The 26,642-nt window shown below is 56.0% G+C and overlaps 1 protein-coding gene across 15 annotated transcripts in view; it reads left to right on the top strand.

The window, feature by feature from the left end:
• Positions 1–5,274: 5,274 nt before the first annotated feature.
• TCF7 (transcription factor 7) overlaps positions 5,275–26,642 on the top strand; it is a 33,791-nt gene continuing 12,423 nt past the window's right edge. For 3 of the 15 annotated variants that reach the window (XM_023196090.2, XM_023196072.2, XM_023196080.2), the window contains exons 1-3: positions 5,277–5,768; positions 5,935–6,001; positions 6,528–6,652. In XM_023196090.2, coding sequence (XP_023051858.1) covers positions 5,517–5,768; positions 5,935–6,001; positions 6,528–6,652 — 444 coding nt within the window. In that variant the 5' untranslated portion in view covers positions 5,277–5,516. Of the gene's footprint in view, positions 5,769–5,934; positions 6,002–6,198; positions 6,289–6,527; positions 6,653–26,642 lie in introns of those variants that run through there. The other 12 variants (XM_023196106.2, XM_023196120.2, XM_023196093.2 and 9 more) reach the window with 6 other exon arrangements.

Genomic DNA, 26,642 nt, shown 5'->3' with positions numbered 1-26,642 from the left:
GAGGCAGAGGTTGCAGTGAGCTGAGATGGTGCCACTGCCCTCCAGTCTGAGCAATAAGAGCGAGGCTCCATCATCTCAAAAAAAAAAAAAAAAAAAAAAAAGAACTTAGAGGCACCTGCAGTTTCCAGGTGAATTTGGGCCCAAAGAAGGCAGAGGACTGACTTGTGTTCACTCGGCAAGCCAGTGCTAGGTCAGGGACCAGGACATAGGCTGGCACTCCCAATCCCTTAGACAAAGGGTACACCTGGCAGCCTAGGACCTGGCACACAGTGGCCACTCCACGCTTGCCTTTGCTGTCGCCGCCTTGGTGTCTCTGACTCTAGACCCCTTCCTGGGGAAATTCAAGCCTAATTTTTCCTTCTGGTGAGGGAACCCCAATCCCATTCATCAGGAACAATGGCTGGCACAATGCGGGAAAAATAACCCATGGGAAATAGTCCTAACAAGCCCTGTGAACCTCTGGGGCAGCTCTTCTTATAATTTGCCCATCACCTCTCAAACCAATTTGGCCAAATTCCCTTAGGATTTCATCAGGAAATACGAACTGCCAATTTTGTTATTAAGTCTTTATTTTAATAACAATTCTTTGTTATTGCATGAAGTCTGAGGGATGGAGCAGGAGGGGAGAACCTACAGAAGAGTCCTTCCTTCCTTATGAAGAAAGAACTGACTCCAAAGCCCCCTTGCTTCTTTTTTTTTTTTTTTTTTTTTTTTTTTTTTTTTTGAGACGGAGTCTCGCTCTGTCGCCCAGGCTGGAGTGCAGTGGCGATCTCGGCTCACTGCAAGCTCCGCCTCCCGGGTTCACGCCATTCTCCTGCCTCAACCTCCTGAGTAGCTGGGACTACAGGCGCCCGCCACCACGCCTGGCTAATTTTTTTTTTTTGTATTTTTTAGTAGAGACGGGGTTTCACCGTGTTAGCCAGGATAGTCTCGATCTCCTGACCTCATGATCCGCCCGTCTCGGCCTCCCAAAGTGCTGGGATTACAGGCTTGAGCCACCGTGCCTGGCCCCCCTTGCTTCATTTTAAGGGCAGCTGCCTGGTACCTGAGGCAGAGTAGCAGCATCCCAGCAATTGTATGTGCTTGCTTTTCTGTAGGTCACAACCACCTACATGCACACACACGGACACACACGCCTCAACAAACAGTGAAAGTACACAAAGTTTCCAGAAAGCAAACTGTGTTTCTAGTAACAAACCACAGTCTACCTCTAGGACCTGTGACCGGGTTTTGCCCTGAGAGGATGCTCCATGGGAAGTGCTCCTGCCCAGAGCCAGCAGCCCAACCTCCAGGCGGCTTTGGGCAAGCCCCAACAGGATGCCAGGCGGGCTGGTGAGCAGGAAGAGACGCCGCTCACAACCTCTCCTTGCTGTTATTTACTAAATCCATCTGGGGCTCCTTTGAGCCGTTTTCTGGAAATGCCACATTTCAAGGGTCTCCCTGTTAGAAAAGGTCAGAGAGTTTACGCGGGCCTTTCATGTTAAAGGAGCTTGGAAGAAAAGGAAAGGAAATGTATATTTTCAGCTTTAGCCATGATTAAGTGGGCTCAGGCCATGAGAACATTCAGATGATTTACGTGATGTTACACGAAGAGCCAATTAGCCTAACAACTTCCAAAAAATATCTCCTTCAAGAGCACCCATTAGACACTTGGAATGCACCAGGCGCTGTGCTAAGCTCTTCACTAGGATACAGTGATTCATCTCAACTGCACTCCAACAGAGCAGGGCAGGCCCGCATAGGATATCCATTTAACCTATGGGGAGACTGAGGCTCAGAGAGGGTCAGCAATCTGCTGGGGGTCCCACAGCTAGTAAGTGGCAGGGCAGAGATGGAAACTTAAGACTGCTCAAATCTAAAGCTGGAGCTCTTTTGCTCCAACAACCCTCAAGCCTTGGGAGTCCTGACTTAGTCCTGTTTCCAGCATCTGAGTAGTGCAAGTTCATTAGAATGAAGATGAAGCCTTATTAAATCACCAGCTCTGGCCTGGTCTGGATGAATCCAGAAGACTTTGGGGCCTCCTTGCAGCTGGTCCTGGTCCTGAAACCCCTGGTCACCTCCAGGGGGGCAACCACAGCAGATTCCACTCACTACCCTGTGGAAGAACCCCAGTGTCTATCATCTCTGTATGTGATCTGAGCCAATTCCCAGAACAGGTGGCCTCGGGTGGGCTCAGGAGAGAGACGGTACACACTGAGATCTGTCTGGCTCAAGGGAGAGATTCTAGGCCCTCTCTGCCAGCAAAGGTCTTGGGCCACCCTATACAGACCACCAAAATGATTCCCTAATCCTGTAGATGGCCCCCTTCATGCAACATGAGCCACCCAGAAAGTCAGGGCTCCAGATTAGTGACAGCTCATTTGTCAGCATTTATCTGCCAAGACCATAGAGCAAATAAGGACTCCCTCTGGAATTTTAGGGATCATAATGGAACACTAGAGTGACAGTTAGGGTGTGGGCTCAGGAGTCAGACTGCCTGGGTTTCGAATTCTGACACCTTCATTTTCAAGCTGTGAGAACTTAGGTGACTTAACCTCTCTGAGCTTCAGTTTCCTCATTAGTCAAATGGGGATACGAGTCCCTATGTCATAGGGTTGGTGTAATGACTAAATGAGATAATGTGTGTGAAGCTCTTGACAGGATGCCTGGCACATAGCAATCACTCAGTATATGAGGTTGGTCATTGTGCAGATGGTGGCGAAGGAAGCAGTGCTGCCTGGACAAGGGGCTCCTGCGGGGCTGCACCAACTTCTGGGGAACAAGTCAGAGCTCTTGTTCCTTTCCAGCTTTCCAAACCCTCCTAAGCCATCCAGGCCCACATGAAATCTACCTCCTTCGGGAAGCCACCCTGACTACTCCAGTCCACATTGATCGCACCATATCTGAGCTCTTTCTGTCCACTATCTGTATAGACCACTCTAGCACCTAAATCGGCTCTAATAACTCTTCAGCTTCTCAAAGCAACCAAAGGCTCCTGGAAGGCAGACACCTCTAGCCCTTCCCTCTCCACAGCCCAAGCCAGGGCTAGGTACACAGTAGATGATCCCTTAGCAACCCTTCAGACTGATTTCAGTGTGGCTGTGGATGCCTGTGACTCAGCCTTTCTCTCCCTCACTCCTCCTCACAGCCCTGCTCTCCCTACTCACCCACCCTCTCCTCTGGTTCCCACCAGCGCGGTGGGGAGTTGGAGCTATGACCCCATAGGACAGTTGTTCCCACACTATAAAATGTCCAAAGAAACTTGAGGGTGGGGGAGTTAACAGACGGGGAAAAAAATGTTCCTTATTTTCTTTTGCCAAATAAGGACATGAAAAAACAAACTTGTCCCACTATCATTTTAGCAAAGAAAAGATGTTTTCACACCAATAAAGCAATAAGGGCATAACCCTTGATTAAAGGCTAATACCAAGCTGGAAAGTTTTCACCTTATTGAGAAAACAAAACAAAACAAAAAGAACCTCACTGTTGTTCTGACTTCTCTCCTTTCTCCAAGGACTGGGGAACACATCAGCCTCCACTGATCTGTGTCGGGGGAACTCATGGGTCTGGGGACCGCTATTCTGGAGAAGGTTCCTGCAGAACCAGGGTTCCCTACAAACACAGGACCCCTAAAGCCATTGGGGTGGGCAGATCCGGATTTCCTTTCAGTTGTCCCAGAGGAGGCTCTACCTATAACCTTAGGAGCTGAGGTGGGGGAGGCTCTGAGACCCTGTTCCTATGCCTCTCTCCTCTGGGCAGGGCCAAGCCCCCCCCTTCCCCGCCAATCCGGAGCAGATGAGGCGTGACTGAGCGGCAAGACCACCTGGGAGGAGGCTGGGGAGACCTCTCCCCCTCATCTCCATCACCAAACTGAGCACTTATGCCCATGCCACCCCCCAGCCCCGGCCTGGGGAAAGGAGGAAAAGTGGGCACCCTAGCCCGGAGGTGGCGGGGGAGGGGGTTGTGGTGTCCGAGGTACCCCGCTGGGCGGGCACAGATAGGATCTGAACACAGGGAAGCATGCCCTGGCTCTTTGATCCGCAGCCAGCCATGCCGGGCCTGGACCCGGAGGGAGGCACGGCTGTCTTCCGGCCGGGCTTTGCACCGCTGCCAGGGGTCCTGTGGGGCCCTCAGCGGGAGAGGCGTCCAATACCCCGCCCTGCCGCAAATACCCTCTATTCCAACTGCTCTCAGAAGAGGAGTGAGCGTCTACACTGAATCCAGCACAGAAACCTGCTGGGGGGCTGCAGTTGACTGCATCGCGATCCAAAGGACGGCCGTCTTTTGTAGATTCAGTGGCTGAGCCAGGCCAAGTGTGCCGTGGAGGCCCGCGTGGACGCAGACCCGGGTGCTATGCAGATGCGCTGGAATCCAGGCACTTTCCCCGCTCCGCAAATCTAGATGTTTCAGCCTGGATCGAGCGAGGGTTAGAGGATTAGTCAGGCCAGGGTCAACTTGAGAGTCATGTGCTCCCTAAACGCGACTTCTAGGGTGGAGTTGCTGTGGACGAGGGACCCACGTCGGAATCCCGGGCCCACGTGGTTGCCCAAAGCTCTGAGTCTCCGGGCTGCAGGTTCTAGTCATGGAACCGAGTTGGGAGAGTAGTAGGGGCTGGGACTTGGAGGATCTGCTGAGGTCTGATGCTCTTGGCTGTGTTCGCGGCTCAGAGCCGTCGCCTGGCTGAGGGGCCCGTCACAGATGTGTGATGTATAAGCTCTGCATGCAACAGGAGCTCAATAAATGTACGAAGGGGGGTATGCTTGTGTTCGCGCTGTATGCAGGCAGCCTAGAAGGAAGTCCCTGATTGGCACAGGGATGGAGGATGGGGCAAGAGCCGCGACAGCGCCGCGGAGTCCCAACGCTGCCGGTTCCCTGGGGTCCGAGCACAGCCTCAAGCAGCCTCAAGCCCTAGGAAGCCCCCAGTTCAAAGCACAGGGCGCACTGGAGGCTGAGCACTATACAGTTCACACCAAGGGTGCAGTGGTAAGCCACGCCCAAGTCCCAAGGGCCTAGGGGACTCCCGCCCTCGGCAGCCGGAGGAGAAACCTGGGCGCAGGAAGCAGGGGGAATATCGGTTGTAGCTGAGTAAGGGGGGGGTCAGGAGTTCCCTTTAGAGTCTCTGCGTTTCGGAAGAAGGGTGATCATTCTCAGGCTCGTCCAACTTCTCGCTCGGGGTGCGCTCCGGGAGAGCGAGCCCTTTAAGGCTACGCCCAGTGGGCGCGTCCCGGCCTCACCCGGGAGAGAAGGGGCGGGGCGGACCTGTGTCCCGCCCCCGGCCGGACCCGCCCCCACCGCCCGCCCCGCCCCCGGCACTCGGCCGGCGGCGCCTTTGATGTTCGGACCCGCCAGCTCCCGGAGCCGCTCTGCCCGGCGCCCTAGCCCGCGCCTGCAGCCCGCCCAGGCGGAGTCAGCCCGCGCTCCGCCCGCCGCGATCCGAGCTCGGAGGTTCGGACTCCGGGCTCGCCGCCCCCCGGGCCGGCTGCGCGCCCCGCACTCCCCGCGCCCAGCGCCCCGCGCCACGGCGAGCGGAGCGCACCATGCCGCAGCTGGACTCAGGCGGGGGCGGCGCGGGCGGCGGCGACGACCTCGGCGCACCGGACGAGCTGCTGGCCTTCCAGGATGAGGGCGAGGAGCAGGACGACAAAATCCGCGACAGCGCCGCCGGTCCCGAGCGCGACCTCGCCGAGCTCAAGTCGTCGCTCGTGAACGAGTCCGAGGGCGCGGCCGGCGGCGCAGGGATCCCGGGGGCCGGCGCCGGGGCCCTCGGCGAGGCCGAGGTCGGGGCCGAGGTGAGCCCCCGCCGGCGCCGGCTCCTCCCCCGCGGTCGCCGGGCCCCGCCGCCCCAGCTGCGCGCGGCCCTCGGGGTCTCCAGCGCGCAAGGGCGTCCCTGCCTCGGCGTCTGTCCCGATCCCCGCGGTCCCACCGCCCCTCACTCCCCTCCGGTTCTCCCTCCAGGCTCTCGGGCGGGAGCACGCTGCGCAGAGACTCTTCCCGGACAAACTTCCAGAGCCCCTGGAGGACGGTGAGTTTCTGCCCGGCCCGGCCCCCCTTCCTCGCTCTCAGGCCCTGGCCTCGGTGGGACCGGGACGCCGAGGACCGCGGGAAGCCGGGTGCCTCCTCCACCGCAGCTCGGGAGGCGGCAAAACCCAGGGGTGGGGAGTGGGGGGCGGGCTTCCCGGGCGCCGCCGGGTCGAGTCACTTCCGGTGCCCTGACCTTTATAGGAGTAAACAGACCCCCGCCATCCCCGCCTCCCCTCCTGCCCAGGTGACTGACTAATCCGCCGCCTTCAGGAGACAGAACTGGCCAAGGTTTCTTCGTTGGAGGGCGAGGGGGGCGGGGGGAGGTCAAGTAGTGGCCACCTCGGGGAGGCCTGCACTCCAGGTCCTTCCCCTAAAACTTGGCACTGCGGATACTCCCAACCCGTTCCTTCCCAAGTCAGGAACTGGCAGGGGATCCCTTGGCAATTCTTTTTCTCTCAAGAGCAGGCAGCCTTCAGTCCCAGCCGCCACCAGGGCTGGTGTGTCTGACCCAGCTGTGGTTTTTCCAGGCCTGAAGGCCCCGGAGTGTACCAGCGGCATGTACAAAGAGACCGTCTACTCCGCCTTCAATCTGCTCATGCACTACCCACCCCCCTCGGGAGCAGGGCAGCACCCCCAGCCGCAGCCCCCGCTGGTAAGTGGACCCCGCAGCCAGTGCCGCCCTGTGCTTGCAGCCTCCTTGACCAGGTAGGTGAGGCACCGGCAAGAGACTTCTGCTTGGAACAAAATAGACGAGACTCCTGTGCTGGTCTTTCTTCCCATACACACCCAGTGGGATCTGAACCAAAAGGAGAACTTTGCTGAAGGAAGGAGAGGCCGCCCTGGGGCACCCCCTTACCCTCTGGCTCTTGGCTTTTGTCTTCCCAGCTTGCTCATAAGCAGGTGCAGTCTCTGTCCTGGTGCTGGGTGATGCCAGGGTGGGATCTTCTTAGAGAACTTTTGAGCCGAGACCACCCTCGCTCCTGGCTGCTCTGATCTGATCTCAGAGCTTTGCAATTAACTTTCTAACTAGCCCAGGAAACCCTGAGCCTCCTTGGCGCTTGGAGGAGTGGGCAGGAAAGCTGATCTGTTCAGGTGCCCTGGTTGTGCAGGAGAAACGTGCTGTACTCGGCTATGTCCTTACTGGCGTGAGTGCACCCTTGCCAAAGAAGGACCCTGAACACCATGTGTGGAAAGTGGGTTCTTAGGAAACTGGCTTGGTCTCAGACACACCAGGAAGGGTTGGCAAAGGTGCTACAAATCAGGGATGTTGAGAAGGGACCAGTTTAATGAATTCGTGAATTAAATATTTTTAAGTCCCAGCACTTTGAAAACATTTCATGATCATTACAAACCATGCCCATTGGTGCAGATGACCTAAAGTGTGAAGAGCCTATTCTGAGTGCTTTGGAGCAGTACAGCTGTGCTTTTAAAGAAATTCCTATCGTGTTTCACACTCTTCTCAGTTGGTCCAAGTTGGGGTGAAGGTACATGGAAGGTTTGGAGGACTGTGGTAAGCGTGTGTTGGGTGTGAATGTAAGCCCAGTGCAGGTGGGGCTGGCAGGCTGGAGGCTCACATGGCTACAGTGGGGTCACCAGAGGGAGGAGAGTAACTGCTAGGCTGTTTCAGACCAGGAGCGAAGAGGGTGGTTCTGCGAGCTGCTGGATGCGAAGTCAGTGGGAGTGAGAAGACATACAGGGTTCTTTCCAGAAGCCCAGGCTGGAAAACCTGTTATATGGCCAGCTCTAGAAACGAACTCCTTGCCCTTTGGGCCCCTATTTCCTCATCTGTAAAATGAGCATGTTTTCCAAGTAGTCTCTGTATCCGACTTTCTGCTCTGGAGTGGCTTGGTATATGAGGTGGTTCACTTCCTTCCAAGTCTGTGAGGTGAGGGGCGTGCCCCCCAGCATTCCCGCCCGATGCAGTGACTATACCCAGAGAACTCACCCTGCATGAGCCCATGCTTAACAAAGATGCATTTTGGATCCCTACAAGATGTAAACCCTCAGATTTGGGACCAGGTTGACATAACTTACCAGTGCCAAACTTCTGACAGGGGAGCCACTTGCATGGGGGCCGGGGTCACCTTGGAACCATGATTAGACAAAAGGCCTAGGCCCAAGCCTCCACTGCAGCTTCCCGGGGCTCCACAGCAGCACAGGGAAAAGGCCTCCTTTCGGAGGTCATTAGTGGTGTGGGCAAGTGCTGGGAGAGTATCTGGAGCAGGGAAGGCCTTGTTCTACTGTCAGGGTATGGGTGATGGAACCATTTGGTGTCCTTTGGCTCACATGGGTCAAGAGTGGGCTCTAAAAGTCAGGACAGTGGGGGAGGCACACCACCACTGACCTGGGTCATTTATTTTTCACCTTTCAATCTTTCTCAAGCTATACAGCAGATACATTTCTATGTATCGCACCTGCTCCTATAGGTACATATCCCCTTGCCCTCCTCCCCACGCAGCCACAGTCCCCGCTGTGTGGCTTCTGGGCATACATGAGGAGGAGAAGGATGGGCTCTGACACTGGCTCTCTGTGCCCTGGCCTCAGCTGCTCTGTGGGGCTGCAAAAAAGGACAGAGGCAAAGGTGTAAGCTGGAGTGACACTGGGTGAGGAAGATGTATGTGAATGTAGGGGAACCTCTTTTAAGCAAACCTCACCATTATAAACACATAGCAAGTCAGAGTATTTGCTTGCATTACCTGAAGACGTGTGGGCATTTAAAATGTGATTGGGTTTTACCAAGCAAAGTGAATCCACACCCACATTTGAGAAGCACATTTATCATTGGATTCAAGGTTCATGTGTCTGGAACCCGGAATGATCCTCTTATCTTGGGTCAGGAGCCCCTTGCAATGGCCCTGAGGAAAAACTGCCTTTGGAAGATTTTTCCAAAGCTGGTCACTTTCCCAAGCCCATCTTTAAAGGACAGACAGCTTGCTGCTCGGGTCCTGCCACAGGCCTTAGATCCAGGCCCCCTTGCCCTTTGCCCGGCCTTCTCTGAGGGCACCCATGTGGTCAACACTTAGCTGAGAGGCTTGAGGCCAGTCACTGGACCTCCCCTGGGAGCGGGGAAAGCCTGTACCAGGGGCCTGCTCTGCCCATGTGAGTGGGATGCGCATGCGGCTGCTGTGTTAGAGACCTCGAAACAGGCCAGCTCGAACCTTGCCGGGAGCAATGGGCTGAATGACCACCCCACAGCCAACTGCCACGGGACATACTTTTTTTTTTTCTTCCGAAAAGGTTCCTTCTTTTTGGTAGTTGGCTTCTCTTAAGCTTGTTTGAGGAAGAAAAAATTAGGTCAAAGTTTATTCCATGAACACTGTCAGGCACCTAATGTAGGCTTGCAGGCAGTTACTGGCCTAGACCAGTAACCAGGGTTTTTTTTGTTTTGTGTTTGTGTTTGTGTTTTTTTAAAGACAGGGTCTCACTCTGGTGCCCAGGCTGGAGTGCAGTGGTGTGATCTTGGCTCACTGCAGCCTCGAACTCCTGGGCTCAAGCGATCCTCCCACCTCAGCCTCCTGAGTAGCTGGGACAACAGGTATGCACTACCATGCCCAGCCAAGTTTGTTTTTGTTTCTGGAGCGATGGGTCTCACTGTGTTGCCTGGGCTTTGGTTTCGTTTTGTTTTCTCTTCTCTGCTTTGAGACCTGAGAGTAGGTGGAGGTGGTGAGTGGGAGGATAGCGAGCTGATCTTAGGCTGTACTTTGGGGGGATTCTGGGATGAGTAAGGCATCATTCCTTAGGCAAACTCAGGTTCCTGGATGCATACGGCAGTGTAGTCAGTCTTGTCACATCCAAAAATGATGTGAGGCCGCGTTGCGCTGTGGCTTCTTCTATGAGCTCCACTTGGAGTCTGTAGCTTGGACAGATGCCGAGCCTTTTGCCATTTTGATGAAATATCCAGAATAGACACATCCATAGAGACAGAAAGAGGATTCGTGCTTGCTAGGGGCTGATGGAAGAGGGGCCCAGGGAGCGACTGCGCATGGGTGTGGGGATACTTTCTGGGGTGATGAATAGGTTCTGGAATTAGATAGTGGTGGCAGCGGCACAATCTTATGAATATACTAAAAGCCACTGAATTCTATACCTTTTAAACAGCGTATTTTACGATATGTGAATTACATCTCAATTTAAATAAGAAGGCTGAAGCCTTTGGCTGTTGCAGGCTTGGGGCCATGTGTCCCTGTCCCTGATCTCCACAGCCATCCAGATGCCTAGGGATGCCCCAAGCCAGGGGGTCAGGCGTCAGGTGTCAGGTCCAGCAGAAGGAACCTCACTGAGGCAGTGGACTCATGTTGGGACTCCCGGCAGGTCCAGAGCGTGCCTGGGGGAACAGGAGGTGAGGGTATGAGCAAGGCTCCAGCAGAGGAAGGAAGTGCTGCTGACGCATGGCCAGCCTGTCCGAGGAGCTTTGCAGAGATGAGTAGGTGCAGGAGCACCCACTGGCTTCCACATGCTGCAAAGCGAGCCATGGGCCTTGCTGAAAAGTGTTAGTTATTGGTGTTGAGCGCCAGTCCTGGTTGGAGTGAAGCCTATTAGGTGGGAATTTGGCACCAGGCTGGGTACCAGGTACTGGACGCCCAGACTGGAACCAGGCTCTTCCCCTGGGAGTGCCCGGCTGAGCAGAGGAGACAGATAGAGACCTGAAGCAGAGCTGGCCAGAGGAGTGCTGTCACTGAGGTGTCCCGGGCAGAGCCAGCCCCAGCCCCGGCTGTGAGGGAGGGCCCACTGAGCAGCACTCTGAAGGCCACAGGGTGTCCAACAGATGAAGACAGAGGAGGGACTGGCAGGCCCCAGGCTTCCCTCTGAACACATCCCAAACCTCCCTACTTCTCTGCAGTCAGCACCCGAAGCCCCAGCCATCGCCATCTCTCACCCAGACAGCAGCAACAGCCTCCAGAGGACCCCTCCCTCACCCCCTGACCCCCTAACCCCCATCCTAACCCAGAGTCCAGGCTTCATGTAACAGCCAAAGGGGTCCTTTAAAAACAGAATCAGATCACATCTCTTACCTGATTAAACCCTGCATTAGCTTCCCATTGCTCTTGGAGTAAAGTCCAAGCCGCTCACCACAGCTGAGCACCTGGGTGGCCCCCACCAGCCGCCCCTCATCACCTGTACCAGCCTCTTGCTGTCTCCCTGACGGCAGTCCCCTCCCTGTCCTAGGAGGTCTTACAGCCAGCGACTTCTTTCCACCCCAGGACTCCTACACTGCTTCCCTCCGTTTGGAAGTGTCTGCCGCAGCCCTGCACACAGCCGCCACCTTTTCATTCCTCACTCAGGGCTCAATTCAGATGTCTCCACCTCAGGGAGCCTCCTCTGACCATTCCCAGTGGGACCCACCTCATCCCTCGACTCTGGCTGCCTTGCCCGCCCTGGCAACTCTTTAGGCTCAGACGGTTGGCACTGCTTTACAATGCACTCACCATGCTTAACCCAAAGAAAGCCCGGTTGTCCATTTCCTCCTCTGCACAATGGGAGTGGTGAGCCTTCCTCCCAGAGGTGGAGTGAGGACCAACAGCAGTGCCAGGGAGGGGCCCAGAGAGGTGCCAGTGCAGCCTGGCCAGGGGGGGTCAGCCGTGACTGAACCCTTGTCTCTTGCTGGCCTGGCTCCCCGGGGGCCAGTGGTGGCTCACTCATGGGCCCCACATGGACTTGGGCACGGAGGGGACTGGAGGTCTGAACCCAGGGACTGGGGACTCAGGTGTACAGGCCACCTACTCACTGCCCTGCCTGACCCAGAATTCTTAGGAGGGAAAGTGCTATCCCAGGCAGGGAGCCACAGCCACTCATTCCTTCCTCAGAATTCTCTCCTGCCATCACAAAGATTGACCTGAAAGAGACTCCTCTTCCTTGTCATGTAAAAGTCCTTTACATGAGACATTGGAAGCTTAAGCTGTTTTGTTTAAAAAAAAAAAAAAAAAAGATTGGCTGGGCGTGGTGGCTCATGCCTGTAATCCCAGCACTTTGGGAGGTCAAGGTAGGTGGATCACTTGAGGCCAGGAGTTCAAGACCAGCCTGGCCAACATGGTGAAACCCGGTCTCTACTAAAAATACAAAAATTAGCTGGGCATGGTGGCACACGCCTATAATCCCAGCTACTCTACTCGGGAGGCTGAGGCAGGAGAATCGCTTGAACCTGGGAGGTGGAGGTTGCAGTGAGCCCAGATCAGCCACTATATTCTAGCCTGGGCAACACAGCCAGACTCATCAAAAAAAAAACCAAACAACTCTCACGGCCATCAGCCTGGGAAGCCATGGCCACCCTGTGCGTGCCCCTCATTCTTGCCATGATGCCACAGGTGTGGGCAGCCTCTTTGCTCGCAGCCTCCCCTGTGGCTCTGGCTTGCTCCCGGGCTGCCTTCTTTCCCAGGCTGAATGATGTTCTGTACACCTCACTCCTTCGTTTCCACCTTGACTATTTTCCTGAAGCATAATACCCAAACAGAATTATGGGGTCAAGGGGCAGGAAAAGTCAAGGCGTTTTGCTTCCCTGGTGCCCCAGTTCGCTGTAGGTTCCGAGCTGTGAGTGTCCCGTGCTTACAGTGGCTCAGCACAGTTGACATGGAGTTCTGCCTTTTTTGCTCTGCATTGAATAGGTTTGTGGTGGGCAGTGCGACTGTGAGCTATTTTGAATTATATTTCTTTTCTTGGAAGGCTGCGTAGTATTGGCTATCACATTTGAAAAATCTGGGCCGGGCGCGGCAGCTCAAGCCTGTAATCCCAGCACTTTGGGAGGCCGAGACGGGCGAATCATGAGGTCAGGAGATCGAGACCATCCTGGCTAACACAGTGAAACCCCGTCTCTACTAAAAAATACAAAAAACTAGCCGGGCGTGGTGGCGGGCGCCTATAGTCCCAGCTACTCAGGAGGCTGAGGCAGGAGAATGGCGTGAACCCGGGAGGCGGAGCTTGCAGTGAGCTGAGATCCAGCCACTGCACTCTAGAGCCTGGGCGACAGAGCAAGACTCCGTCTCAAAAAAAAAAAAAAAAAAGGAAAAATCTGCAGCCTCTTCTCCGGTGTCTCCCCCAAAGCCTTGATGCCTTTCAAAGCCAGGAGAGCACCATGAAGGGGGCCGATGCTGCAGACTCCTGGTTAGAGCCAGGCTTCCTGCCCTACCCTGTCTTGGGAGCAGGGAGGGATGGCTGGGAATTCAGGGTGGCTTGCCCCTCCTCCGGAAAGTCAGGGTGAGTACCAGTTCATCAGGGTAGAAAAGACCTTCCCAAGACCCCCGGGCTGGCAAAGAGCCGTGGATTGGTTGCTGAGACCTGGGATCCTTCCCCCAGCTCTACCAGGTTCCACCAAGCCAGTTTCCACAGCAGCACTCGGGAATACTCACACCAGCACTGCCACCTCCTCAGCTGCTCTGAGACTCAAGTGAGCGGGGCTGAAGCAGATGAGGGTGGCCCCCTTTCTGGGTCTGTGGAGACCATACCCCATCCCCTGCCCCTCCAAGGAGGGAGGTTTAGCTGAGCTTAAGCAGGGCTTGGGGGTGCTGGTTTAGTCGCATAGCTGCTGAGGTCAGGTGGGTCAGGGGTGGGCCCAGAGCCTCCTGGAGGTGCAAGGCAAGCCGCAGCCCCTCTGAGCCTCCACAGGCTGTTGCGGTCCCAAAGCCATACAGTCACACCCCTCACACCTTGTGACTGGTGCTTCCTGCTGCTGTGTACAAACAAGGCTCCGTTGGAGGAAACAGGTGTTTTATCAGGTCACAGGGGCCCCCACCCCCAATGGTACAGTGTACAGATCCTCCTGCTGCAGGTGGGGACAGGGAGGCCAGATCAGGGAAGGGACTTAGCCAAGGCCCCTTAGAGGAGTGGACAGAGGGAAGGCGTTGAGTCTGCGCGATGCACCCTCTGATACTGTATCTGCCATTCTTTGACTGGGTGGCCCTGGCTGAGTTACTTAGCCCTCTAGGCCTTAGTTTCCTTATCGAAAACTGAGGATAATGAGGGTTCTCACCTGTTTGGGTCAGTATGGAATGGAAAGAGACAGTGATGTGAAACCCAGCACACAGTAGGTGCCTCCTGAGTGGCAGTGGTGGTGGAGGGAAGGCTTCTACTAGGAGTGTGAGTGCTCTGAAAGCTGAGGTGGGACTGGGGCCTTGGCTGCACTTTCCTTTCCTAGCTCCCCCGGGACAGTGTCCTCTGGCCTACCCTACCCTTGGGCCCTCAGCCTGTCGATAGACTACACTTTCTCTGCTGTAATCTTGGGTGCACACCCTGACTGAGTCCCTTCTCTATACTTGGCCTGGGTTAGCACGTGGCGGGCTCCCTCTGCCCTTCCAGAGCTCAATCCTGGAGACAAAGAGACTTTCATTGGGAGCCTCTAAGTTGGCTTTGAGGTTCTGTTGGAGTTGGAAAAAGGGCACAGGGGAGGGATAGGCCAGTGGGGGCAGCAGGGGAGGCTCCTGAGAGAGGGGCCTGCACAGGTGAGAGGGGGAGAACACTCTGGGTGGGGGCCCTGCTGGAACCAAGGAGGAGAGAGGCAGAAGCTGGCATGCTCCATCAGCAGAGGGACAGACAGAGGCCCAGGATCTGTGAGGGATGTGTGGTGACACTGGAGAAGAAGGGCTCAGCCTGTGACCTTGGTGCTGGGGCAGCACTGGTTCCAGAGCCTGGGAGAGGCTGATGGGCACATGCAGCATGTTGGCGTCATGGTAGGGCAAGGCGGTGCCCACCTGCAATGGTGTGAATTGGACACAGAGGACAAAGGCGGGGAGAGCCAGCTGCTGGGGCAGGGTGCATGCTAGGAGGCATGGGGATCATAGGAGGAACTTGAGCAGAGCCAAGGGAGGGGTAGGCTTTGGGCGGAGAAGACCCAAGGGTGTTGGGCAGTACAAGGCAGGGGTACCTCAGGGGTGAGAAGTTTCCATTTTCCCATCCTTCCATTTGACTCTCATGCTCTCTCGGGGTTTGGGAGCCTAGGGTCTGGCCCCCTGATTACTGAGGGGAACTCTGCCCCACAGGTCAGTGGCTTGCTCAGGTCCCGAGGCCCATTGGTGACTTCGCCATGGTGTGGAGAGCATCTCTGACCAGCACTGTCTCTAGCAGAGCTCCAGGGTCCCTGGGGCTTTGGCAGGGGTGGAGGGTGGGCGTCTCTGAGAAACCAGGACGTCATCAGCTTCTTCATTCAGGCAGTTTGCTGCCCTGTTTCGCCGACCTGTCATGCTTGGGGTCTGGACCTGGGAAACCGCCTGCCTCCCTTAAAAACGTGTGGCCCGCTTCCGCTGCCGCATGCAAGCTGTCTACCGCCTGGTGGGCTCGTCCTCCGCACAGGTTCCCCCTTCCCCGGCTTTCTGCTGGAACATGGGGCTCCTCTCGGCCAGTTCCCCAGGGAGTAGAGGGCCTCCGTCCCTTGCTGGTTAGGGATTCTGGCCTAGGGCATAGCTGGGATGAGCCTGAGTCTAGCCCTCTTCTGGGAGGAGGCCACCTGCCTGGGTTCTGCTAGCAGACTATCCTAGAGCCGGAGCAAGCCTGGGGACACACAGCCCTCACTCCACAGCCCCGACTCCACAGCTAGAACTCCCTGGAGATCAGAGGAGCAGACTCTGCGAAATAAGCTTCCTCCTAACCCCCCCGCCCTGCCCCCCATTAAAACCACCAGCTTTCTCTTCGAGGGCAGGAAAGCTGTCTGGGCCCCACACCACGTGCTTCCAAATGATGAGTGTGCGGCAGAGGCTCCGGGCGTGGATGGGCAGGACGTGGCCCCAGGGAACGGTGGGTGTGGCTTTGGGAGTTTACGTGGTTAGGGTTGCCCCCACTCCATGTCTGAGCTGGTTTGGGTGCCAGTGGTGGCAAATCATCTCCTCCCAGGAAACCCAGTTTTCCCATGAGGGCAGGGAGCTGTGAGGGGAGGAAGCCATGCCTTCCCTTGCTGTGTGACCTCACGCAAATCTGTGAACCTCTCTAGGTCTCAGTTTCTTCCTCTAAAATGGGGTGGGAATCCCTGGCCATGGAGAGGCCTGTGTGCTGGGTGGGCCTCAGCCGGGGTCTGCTGGGCAGCTCCTTGCAAGTACTGCTCCAGAGCCAGCCTCCCCATCAGGCAAGAAGGGGTCGTGGGGAGGGAGGGACAGGTGATGGGAGTCTAGGCCGAGGGATTCTGACTAACTCTGACCTGGCTCTGGTGGCAGCGGGCCCAGCCTCCTGGCCTGCTGGGCCGCCATCTGAAACGCATTACTGATGCTTTGTAAACTCCACATCATTTGGCCACATGAAAGCCTGGGACCTAAAAATAGCTGCTCCCAGAGGACGCCCCGCATTGGTGGGGCTCAGCTGACCTCTGCACGCACACCCACCCACCACCAGGCCACCTCCCTTGCCAGGGAGCCCTGACTGGCAGGGCCCCACCCACTCACCCTCCCAGTGTGGGCAGCCACTGCCTGGGGCCAGTTTATCTGGGCACAGGTCTCACTTAGCTGGTCAAAGCTTCAGGCCCTGCTGTACCCAGGGCAGAATGTCTGGGAGAGCCAGGAGGAGGCTGCTGAGGGGGAAGTGGTGGTCTCAGGACCCTTCCCCAGACTTGTCATGCCTGGAATGCCGGCGGGAAGCTTATTGGAAAGCTAGTGGAACCGTCTTACAGAAGAGGACACGGCAGCCCCAAGGAGGGGGAGCACTGGGAGGGCACTAGTCTGGTGTTTATTTGGCCACTGTCCAATGTTGGACTAAAGAGTCACTGCCAACGTGCTTGTGAGAGTAGGGCACGGCCTGCCCGGGAGACCCCAGTGTCCAGTGGAAAACCCACCAAGTAGGAGGCAGGGCAGCACAGGCCTCCGAGCTGCTAGGGTTGACTCTTTGCCCTGCTGTCTGTGGGTTCCCTCTCCTTATGGTCTCTATGACCAACTGCAAACCACTCTTTTCCCTAAAAATAAACATGCTTATGGGATTGGGGGAAGCTTTGTAGCTATCAAAGGAAATAATAGGGTGTTTTAGAAAATTACATTGTGTTTTAAATAACCAGCATGAAAGTCATTAAGTTTGAAGTTTCATTCAAATCAGATGGCTCTGTGGCTGGCCCGGTGGCCAGGCAGGCAGAGGTGGGTGGGCCCTCTGAGATGCTGAGAGGCAGCCTGTGGAGAGCCTTGCGGCGGTGGCAGCAGTGAGGTCTCTGCTGGCTGGGTACAGCCAGGGTCCAGGCTGGCTGGCCACTGAGTGTGTGCCTGGCTGCAGCAGCCACCCCAGAGCTCGCTGGCAGCCTTTGAAGCAGTGGGCAGCCCCATGGGTGGGGGTGTGGGGACAGATGAACCTGGAAGAGCCAAGGCCACAGGGTTAATGGCCATGTTGTGGGGGGTGGTGTCAGGGATGGAGTTGGGATCAGAAAGGGCTGGAGAGGATCTGTGAGGCCCAGGCCACATCTGTTCATTTCACCACTGGATTCTCAGTGCCCACCCTAGGGCCTGGCACACAGTAGGTGCTCAGTAAGCAGTTGTTGAAAGAATAACAACAACTATAGTAGTTCATGTGTCAAGCACTTCCCAAGCACCAGACCTGTGCCAGGGGCTTTTACTCATGATGATATCAAGATGGTACAAGTCGGCAGGGCGTGGTGCTTCATGCCTGTAATCCCAGCACTTTGGGAGGCTGAGGCGGGCGGATCACAAGGTCAGGAGTTCGAGACCAGATTGACCAACATGATGAAACCCTGCCTCTACTAAAAATACAAAAGTTAGCCCGGCACGGTGGCGCACGCCTGTAATCCCGCTACTCAGGAGGCTGAGGCAGGAGAACTGCGTGAACCTGGGAGGCAGAGGTTGCAGTGAGCCGAGATTGTGCCACTGCACTCCAGTCTGGGCAATAGAGCTAGACTCTGTCTCTAAAAACACACAAAGAAAGATTGTACAAGCCAAGAAAGCAGGTACTACTGTGGCCTCCCTTTTGCAGATGAGGAAACTGAGGCTCAGAGAGGATAAGGAATGCGCTAGTACCTGGCAGAGTCAGGATTTGAACTTTGGTTTGTTTTACCCTGAAACCCATGCTCCTGCCTGCTCTGTCCCACTTGCTGTAGCCTGTGTGGAGATAGGGGCACTGTGGGCCGAGAAGCTGGGTGGTACCCCCAGCACACTGCCAGATTCATCAGCTGGACCCAGCTGGATTCCTCTGGCCCCAGAGAAAGGCCGTTGCTCTCACTGCCTCTGCAGGGGTACCTCATAGCTCTGGGCCTGGGTCAGGGATGACCCCTTTTCTCCCCAAACACCTGGTTAAGTTCAGGGCTCCCAGGGCCAAAAGGGCTGTCTTTCTTACTTGAAAGGCAGATGCCCAGGGCTTCCAGAAGAAATGTTACGTGGAAAAAGTATCTGTAAATGACATTAGGATTGATTCTGATTTGGTGCGTGATGGAAGGACAGTTAAGACCTGTCTATAGGTGGACCGCTTCCTCTTCCTAGTGTTGGTCCTGATGCAGCTCAGGGCCTGCTGCTGGACTCCTGGGCCAGACAACCTCCTCTGTATGGTCCTGGACTGGGCTAGGGGGTTTCCTAGGCTCTGAGTCGTGCAAAATGCTGGATTGAGGCAGCTGAGGGAGTCCCAGCATATGGGTGCGCCCGCCCACCTTATTCACCCATGGGAAAGCTACTTAGGAACCAGAGCTTCTGCCAGCCCCACTGGGGCACTTTGAGGGCAGTTTCTTCTTCTCTCACTTCCCCGCCGCCTCCCACCCTCTCACTCTGGTCATTGTGGGCCAGCCAGGAGCTCAGCGATCTGCCTGACAGGAATCAGGCAGTGGTCCAGAGGAAATCAAGGGCTGGCGGCCCCAACCTGGCACAATGCTGGCGTTCCTGAAAAGCCTTTTTCTTGGGACATACTTGCTTTCGATTTTTCTCCTTTTGTTTCACTTTGTTCTTAAGTAAAAAAGGAATATTAAGAAAAAAAGCACAAATATGAATCTAATCCTCACAGCAACCCCATGAGACATGGACGTTTTACAGATGGGGACCCCCAGGCATGGAGAGACTTGCGCCTAGTGGGTACTGGAGGAGGGATTTGAACCCAGACATCTGACTCGGCATTCGCTGTCCCTCCCCTTACACTGCGTTGCATCTTTGGCCGTGCACATGTGTGTTGCAGCCACAGCTGGGTGCCTGGCTCACCCGTCCCATCCCTTCCCACTCCTCAACCCCAGGAGTTTGGTATTTCATCCTCTGCCCTGTTTGCGTAATGCTACACCCAGCTGTGTTTCTGAGAGCTGTCTGGGGCAGTTTTGTGTGACCCTCCCCTACTCGCCTCATGAAGGGCTCTCCTGAGGCTCCCATGCAGTTGGCACAGCCCGGCCTCCTCCCTCTGCTCACACTGGGTGTGAGGGCTCAGGCAGCAGCACATAAGGGCCTGGCACCTCCAGGAGCTCCTTTCCATGCCTTGTTTCCCTTTGGATAAATGGCTAGACAGTCCAGACAGAGCCCCAGGGGCCTTAACTGGCCGTAGCTGGGGGAGTGAGCGCTTCATGACTGTGGCCTCAGGGCAGGACTGTCCTCCTAGGGCTGGTGCAGGCTGCAGGACAGAACACATGACTTGGAGACCCCTGTTTTGTCTTTGCTCCTCAGAGGCTGCTAGATTAAATTGGGGCAAGAATGCAGGGCCGAGGCTGGGGAGGCGATCTCCAGGGCTGTCTCCCTCTGCCCTTGAGCCCCTGCCTTTCTGGGCCTTGCCTGGACTCTGTCACTCCCAGGCTTGGAGCTAGACGAGCCACGGTGAGAGCACCCCGGCCTCCGGGGGCTGTCCCACCCCTCCTCACACGTGGGGCCAGGGAGCACCAGCCAGACCCTGTGGGAGGGATGACTTCTTGCTTTTCTTTTGGTCATTTATGACTGAGAATCAAAATCACCTCCTTCAAGGACAGAGTGCCCTCACCTAGGGCCGGGGGGAGGTCAGAGCCACACTACTAGCCAGTTTGTTTCAAGACAGATTCTTGGCAGGCTGCTGCCAGCAGAAGTGCTGCCTGTTGAGGCCTGTCACTGAACGGTAAAGATCTGTGGCCAGGAACCCCAATGGGCCAGATTCTAATCCAGATCCATCACTGCTTGCTGTGAGACCTTGGGCAAGATTCTTAGCTTCGCTGTGCTTCACTTTCCTCGTCTGCAAAGTCCGTATATGCACAGCACAAAGTGGTTGGGAAGACGTGGGATTCCGGCAGGGGTGGAGCTCTGCAGACTGCGAGACACTCAGTTGGCTGTTACTAGTGGGGGCTGCCATCTCTAAATCTGCACCTCTGGTATTTTCCTGCCTTTTCTGGAAAACAGCCTGAGAACTCCTCAAACACCTGCATCCCCAGATCCCTGTTTTCCATTCCCTACTGCCAAAGACAGCGTAGCTATGAGGTTGTGCTCGGTCCACAGTCCACGGTGGGCTTCTGGACGGCTGGGCACTGATGAGGAGCTGCATGAGTAACTGCCTGGGCTGCGGGTTGCCCAGCCTCAAGGCTGCTGTGCAGTCTCCAGGCTGTGTTGGTAGCATCAACTAGCAGCTCAGTTGCAGCAGCTCCCGGAAGCTTTTATTTTCCTCTAAAAACATCCTGTCCTGAGGGGCGTTCACCTCAAAGTGGAGGAAGGAAAACGCAAGTAAACGAATGCATAGAAACCACTGGAGGCCATGGGCCAGGCCACTTGGCTAAGTGGGGCTCAGTGAGTTCCGAGGGTGCCTTGGGCCAGGCTGGGCTAGAGCAGGCCTGTGGTTTGCCAAGGCTGCATGCAGGGACACCAGTCCCCACCTCCGCTGTGGCAGGCCCCTTTATCTGATGTCAAGGTCATGCGGTGGGTGAACTGGCCACACGCACCTAGCAGAGCTCTGTGCAACTGTGGCAACAGCCTTGTGCCAGCAGGTGAGACTGAAGCCTCTTGGTCCAGGAGGGTGTGGCCTTGCCATCTCCCACCCCTTCCAGCTCAGCTGGCCACGCAGCCACACTCTGTGCTTTTTTCTGTGCTTTGTGGTGGGCGTCTGGCACAGGGCATCCAGCACGCTGTGGGCAGGGAGCTTGCGGGCCGTCCTTTGGAGAGCACTGTGTCCTGGGCAGTGGTGCCTGGAGCGGGGGCTAGGGATAAAAGGGCATGAGCAGGGGCGCCTCCAGCCTGGCTGGCACTCTCGGCCCTCCTGGAGTATTATCTGCAGAGATGGGGTCTGTGAAAGTCCACAAATTGAGGCCTGGTCCATATGCAGGCAAGCCCCGTCCTGCCCCCCGGGCAGTTGATTCTTATAGTCTGAGGCCTTGAGGGGCATCCTGCTCAGCAACTGGGCAGATTCCTTGGCACTAAAGCGCCACTGGTGCTGGACAGTGGGGCTGCAGCTCTAGACACAGACTCCTGGGGAGCTGTAGGGCTGACTGGTGGCCCTAACAGTGCAAAGAAGGAAAGTGAGAACCGGAGGGGCTGTGCCAGGGGAGCTGGGCCAAGGGCTGAGACCAGCCTGCACTGTGCTTCCCAAGCCACTGCCCTGGCATAGCATGGCCCGGGTGTCTATCCAAAAGAAGGGGTGCTTTTTCTAATTAGCACAAATGCCCTATGTAAATTAATGGCAGCCCTGATGTTGACTGGTCATTCTGACTCCCAAAGTAGTGCAGGCAGGAGAGGACAGGGGTAGGAGGAGGTCAGAGGGTCTTAGGTACCAGGTGGGATGTCCTGAGTCCAAGTAGTGGCTCTGGCTCCTCCCAGCTTCCTAACCTGTATGCTGCAGTGACCCTGTGCCCAGCCCCAGCCAGGGTGCCTTATTTAGTGCAGCCACATTCTCCCTAAACACCGGCTCACACACACCTCCCACCCAACCTGCACTGGACTCAACTTCAAGGGCCCAGCTCTAATACATTCCATATAAATAACTTAGGGCACAATCCCAGACCACAGGAAGGACAGGAGAGATGAACAGTCAGCTATAGCATAGTGGATCGGTGCTACAGAAGGAGTTGGGGATGAGGGAATGGCCAGGGACCCCTCCTCAGATAAGGAGGGTAGGATAGGCTTCTAGGAGGAAGTCTCATTTATATGAGTCCTGAAAGATGGATAGGAGTTGGCCAAGCCAAGTAGTGGAAGAGTGCTCCAAGCAGAGGGAATCATGCCCTCAGAGCCAGCGTCCCCACATGGCTATAGCACAGAGTGAGAAGGGGAGAACGAGGCTGGCACCACTGAAGACCTGGAGAGCCCATAAAGGGCCCTGGCACTGACCTGGTCGAGGAAGGGCTGTGGGGCCACGGCTGACTTTCTCACCTCACTGAGCCCTGCTTCCCACATGTGTGAAATGGGAAGAATGTATCATGCCTGCCTCAAGTGGGTTGTCACACGTGGCATTTATGTTAGTGTCACCTCTCTGTGCTTGGCAAACAGAAGAGTAACCATAGCAATAGCCCACCTTTCTGTCTGGTCAGCCTTTGCCCTGGAGGCAGCACAAGGCTCAAGGTGGGGATCTGCCCTTCCTTCCATCGGCTTTTCCCCAAGGCCTCTCCCAGCTCCGGACCAGGCTTCAGGAGCAGCCTTCCGCTTGAGGGACCTGAGGGAAGAAGTCACAGCCCCAGCCCTGTGGCTGAGGAGGGGAGCGTGCCCAGGTTCTGGAGGCTCCCCTCCAGAATCTAGAACCCCTCCGGGATTCTAGAGGTCTTCATGCAACAAGCCTGCTGAGTGCAGAGCCCAGACAAAGAGATGCTAACGAGCAGACCCTGCCTTCCAGGACCCCCAGGCTAACCTCTGCTGGCTAGGCTGGTGGCACCCCAAGCCAGGTCACAGGCCTTTCCACAAGGTGACCCTTAGACTGAGGTCAGGATGAGAGTGGGCCAGCCTGGCCCAGAGCAGGAGGAAGGCACCTGGGCCAGAGGAGCAGGCCGGCATGGCTGTACCGTGGTGAGCAGGGGCCATGGCTGGGGCCTTGGGACCGTGCTCAACTACTGCCACCAGACAGGCTGCCAGTGTAGGCAGAACCCCCATCCCAGGGGTCCTAAAACTTGTTGGAGCATTTTTTGGGTTAGGGAAGCACTGGTTCTGGTCACCCTGACCAGCCAGGCTGGGAAAGGGAGAGACTGGGTTTAGAACTGGGACAGTGTCCTGTGCACAATAATCATAGGCCCTTTGCACTGTCATGGGTGTCCCTTGCAGTGTCGTGGGTGTCGTCCCAGCTCTGCCACTTACTAGCTGTGTGACCTCATGCCTCAGCTTCCCCATCTGTCAGGTGGGCATATTGTACCTAAATATCATAGGTCTGTGTTAGGAGTATCTTGAGTTCAGCTCTGTACGGTGCTCAGAACTCTGCCTCACACATGGGAAATGCTGCGCTCACATTAGCACATGCTTTTTTCTAGGCCTGAAGCATTTTTTTGCCTGGCACATAATAGGAGCTCATCAAATACACCCTGAGCGAATGGTACCAATAGTGACCAGCTGAGCATTTTGATCTCTTGGGGGGCTGTTTCTGCTGGCACAGTCCCCTGCCACTGGGGGGCGTTCTTGGGAGGGCCTTAACAGGCCTCACCCATCCCCTACCCCCACAGGCTTGAGGCCTGAGGAAACAGCAACTTTCTTCGCTGGGAAAGTGTTGTGGGGCTCAAGCATTTGGGGGTTTTCAGAGTCAACCGTCAGAGGCGAGGGAGTTTCTCTGCTGGCGGTGGCAAGGGCTGTCAGCGTGCACACAGCCTGCGAGCAGACCGCTGCGGTCTGCAGGGAAAATGCCGACTGTGTTTATTTTTCACCTGAGCCTGCAGGAAGTTGGGGGGGTTGGGGGGTGGTGGTGAAGGGGGATGCCAAGCCAGGCCCAAGCTCGACTTCAGAACAGAGGAGAACTACCTCAGGAGTCTCCCGTTTCCACTTCCTCCTGCCTGGCCCTGCCGGGCTCTCTTCTGGGCTCCTGCCTGGCAAACAAGAGGGCATGCTGGAGCACCTGAATGAGGAATTCCTAGCCATGGGCTCAGGAAATAGTTCAAAAGGGTGAGGAGCCCCATGGGACAGTGGACTGGAGTGGCCTGAGGAAGTCTTTGAGCAGTAAGAGCAATGCAGTGGCAGGAAGGACCACCTTCGCTGGGAGTGAGCCCTGTTACCAGGTATCCAGTCGAAGGCTGGACAGGCACTGGTGGGACAGAGATGACTCAGGGTAGCCCTGGGGTGTCTGGGATGGTGGGGGAGACAGAGGGGTTCAGGCAAAGGCAAAGAGCAGGAATCTGGGGTTTGCTAATCAAGCAGTATGGACTGCTGGTGAGGCGTCAACGCATTTAAACATCCCAGCATGCTTTGAGCACTTACTGTGCACCAGCTCTGTGTTTGGTACTCTGCCCTCAGAGGGTGAGGGCAAGATGAAGGTGTGCCACTGAGATGCTCAGGGCCTGGTGGGGACAATCACCCTAGGCCTGCCTCCTTCCATTGAGGGCTGGGCACAGTCACCATCGGGGAGCAGGGGAGGGGGCCTCCAGTCACCGGGTTGCCCATATACACGCCAGGCCCCAGGTGACCCCACCCTGTTGTCTAGGCAGCCTGGCCCTGAGACAGCCTGTGCTGAGGCCCTGGAGTGGGACGTTCCACTGGGCGATGGGGGACATGGGTGCCAGGCCCTGTGCCAGACGGTTTCCCCTGGCTCCTACCACCAGGCACAAAGGGGGCTGGAGATTGAGGCTAAGAGGCAGCCTGCATGACTGTGGGAGGGACTGGCCAGGCCCTTAATGCTCTGCCCTGGAGCCCTGGCCACCCCAGGACCTCCAGCTGCCAGTGAGTTCTCTGCCCCACCCCTGCCCGTCCAGCACTTCTCCTGTGGTCTGACAGCAGACTCCTGTTTAGTGCGTTTTTTCCCAGTTCCCAAGGAAGGCTGGTAGACAGAATGAGACCACAGCCTGCCAGGCAACACCCCGCAACACTGCCCATCACATGCATATGTACTAGGCCAGTAGCTGTAGACTGGTCTGGATTTTCTTGGAGGTTTCCTAGGCCCAGCCTGAGCTGTGCTGTAACCTGGGGCTCAGGTGGCAAAGCTGGACCTGAGCCAGGCCCAGCATGGCCAAGGAGGGTCAGCTCTGGCCTGCCCGCTCCTGACAGGAGGGCTCTCCATGGCTTCCTGGCCAAAACTCCTGTGGGTAGTTTCTCGGTAAACCACCCACTCCCAGGGGGAAGGGGAGTTTACTGAGAAACTTGCCATGGAGCCATGCTCTCACTACCTTGGATCAGAGCCCCAACTCTGGGCAGAGCAGAGACTCTGGGACTGTCTTCCAAGAGCTGGCACCATGGACCCCTGGCTTAGCTCCTTAGGCTTCCATGCCTATTCTGCTAGCCAGGCACTTGGTCCATCCCAAGGGTCAAAGAGCCAGAGCCGAGGCTGGATGGCAAGGCCTCCTCTGAAGCAGGAGCTTAGACTTGAAAGCCCCCCATACTCCAGGCATTTGTGCCCTAAGGTGGTGAATGGTGGAATGCTTTCTGGCAGGATCCAATGTTCCTGAAGGAGTAGACCCTGAGGCTCAGTCTCCGTGCCCTCAGCTGTCACGAGGCCTGGTCAGGGCTGATGCTGTCTGGCTGGCTGGTGCTATTCTAGGAACCTGTTAGGACAGAAACACCCCAGGGGGTTCCAGGAAACTTCCTACTTTAACAGGCCCTTGGCTGCTTCTCCCTGGAACTTTAGGACAGAGCAGAACTTTTGCATCTGTGACCGATGAGGTGAGTAGGACTGGTATTCTCATCTCCATTTTACAAGGGGAGAAAATGCAGCCCCAGAGAAGGGATGAGACTGGCCCAGGACCCTCTAGTAAAAGGTCAGTGAAAAGGTCAACAAGCCTAGAGCCGGGCTTCCCAACCTACCTCACATCATGGCACACTTTCAGAATTATCACTGGTCAAGGATGCTGGAGGCTAAAGCACCCATGGGAAGTCCCAGGCATTGTGAACAAGGAAGAGAGTAGAAGGTGCTGGGGTTACAGAGGGAGCAGGGGCCAGATCACGTGGAGCTTTATTTGAGACAGCATCTCGCTCTGTCACCCAGGCTGGAGTGTAGTGGCACAATCACGGCTCACTGCAGCCTCGATCTCCAGGGCTCAAATGATCCTCCTGCTTCAGCCTTCTGAGTAGCTGGGGCTACAGACATGTACCACCATGCCCAGCTTAGTTATTTTTATTTTATTTTCAGTAGAGACAAGGTCTTGCTATGTTGCTCAGGCTGGTCTTGAACTCCTGATCTAAAGCAATCCTCCTGCCTCAGCCTCCCAAAGTGCTGGAATTATAGGCATGAAGCCACGGTACCCAGCCCACAGAGAACTTTGTAGGCTACAGGTCAGGAGATACCGTGGGAAGCCACTGGAAGCTTCAGGCAGAAGTGACACGATCTCATTCCTGTTGCTGCTGGATTGAGGACTGGCGGAGGGACAGGAGAGAAGCAGGGGTCTAGTGGGGGGCTGCCGCAGTCATCCAGGTGCGAAGTGATGGTGGCTTGGACTGGGTGGGGGACAAGGAAGAAGGAAGAAGTGGTGGGATTCTAGATACATTTAGAAGGTAGAGCATTAGGATTTGCTGACAAATTGGATATGGAGTATCAGAGAAAAAGGAGTCAAGAATGACTCCAAGGTCTTTAGTCTGAGCAGCTGAAAGGATGGAGTTACCATTAACTGAGGAAGGGAGGAGCGTTTGGGGCAGGAAGTCAGAGGTTCTGATCTGGATATGTTGAGTTTAGGGGGCATTTCAGACCACCAAGTAGAGTTAAGTAAGCCTTTGGAA

The sequence above is a fragment of the Piliocolobus tephrosceles genome, chromosome 4 (assembly GCF_002776525.5).
Source record: "Piliocolobus tephrosceles isolate RC106 chromosome 4, ASM277652v3, whole genome shotgun sequence".
Classification (NCBI taxonomy): domain Eukaryota; kingdom Metazoa; phylum Chordata; class Mammalia; order Primates; family Cercopithecidae; genus Piliocolobus; species Piliocolobus tephrosceles.
The sequence above is the reverse complement of the archived record's forward strand: the minus strand, read 5'-3'. Positions and strand labels throughout refer to the sequence as shown.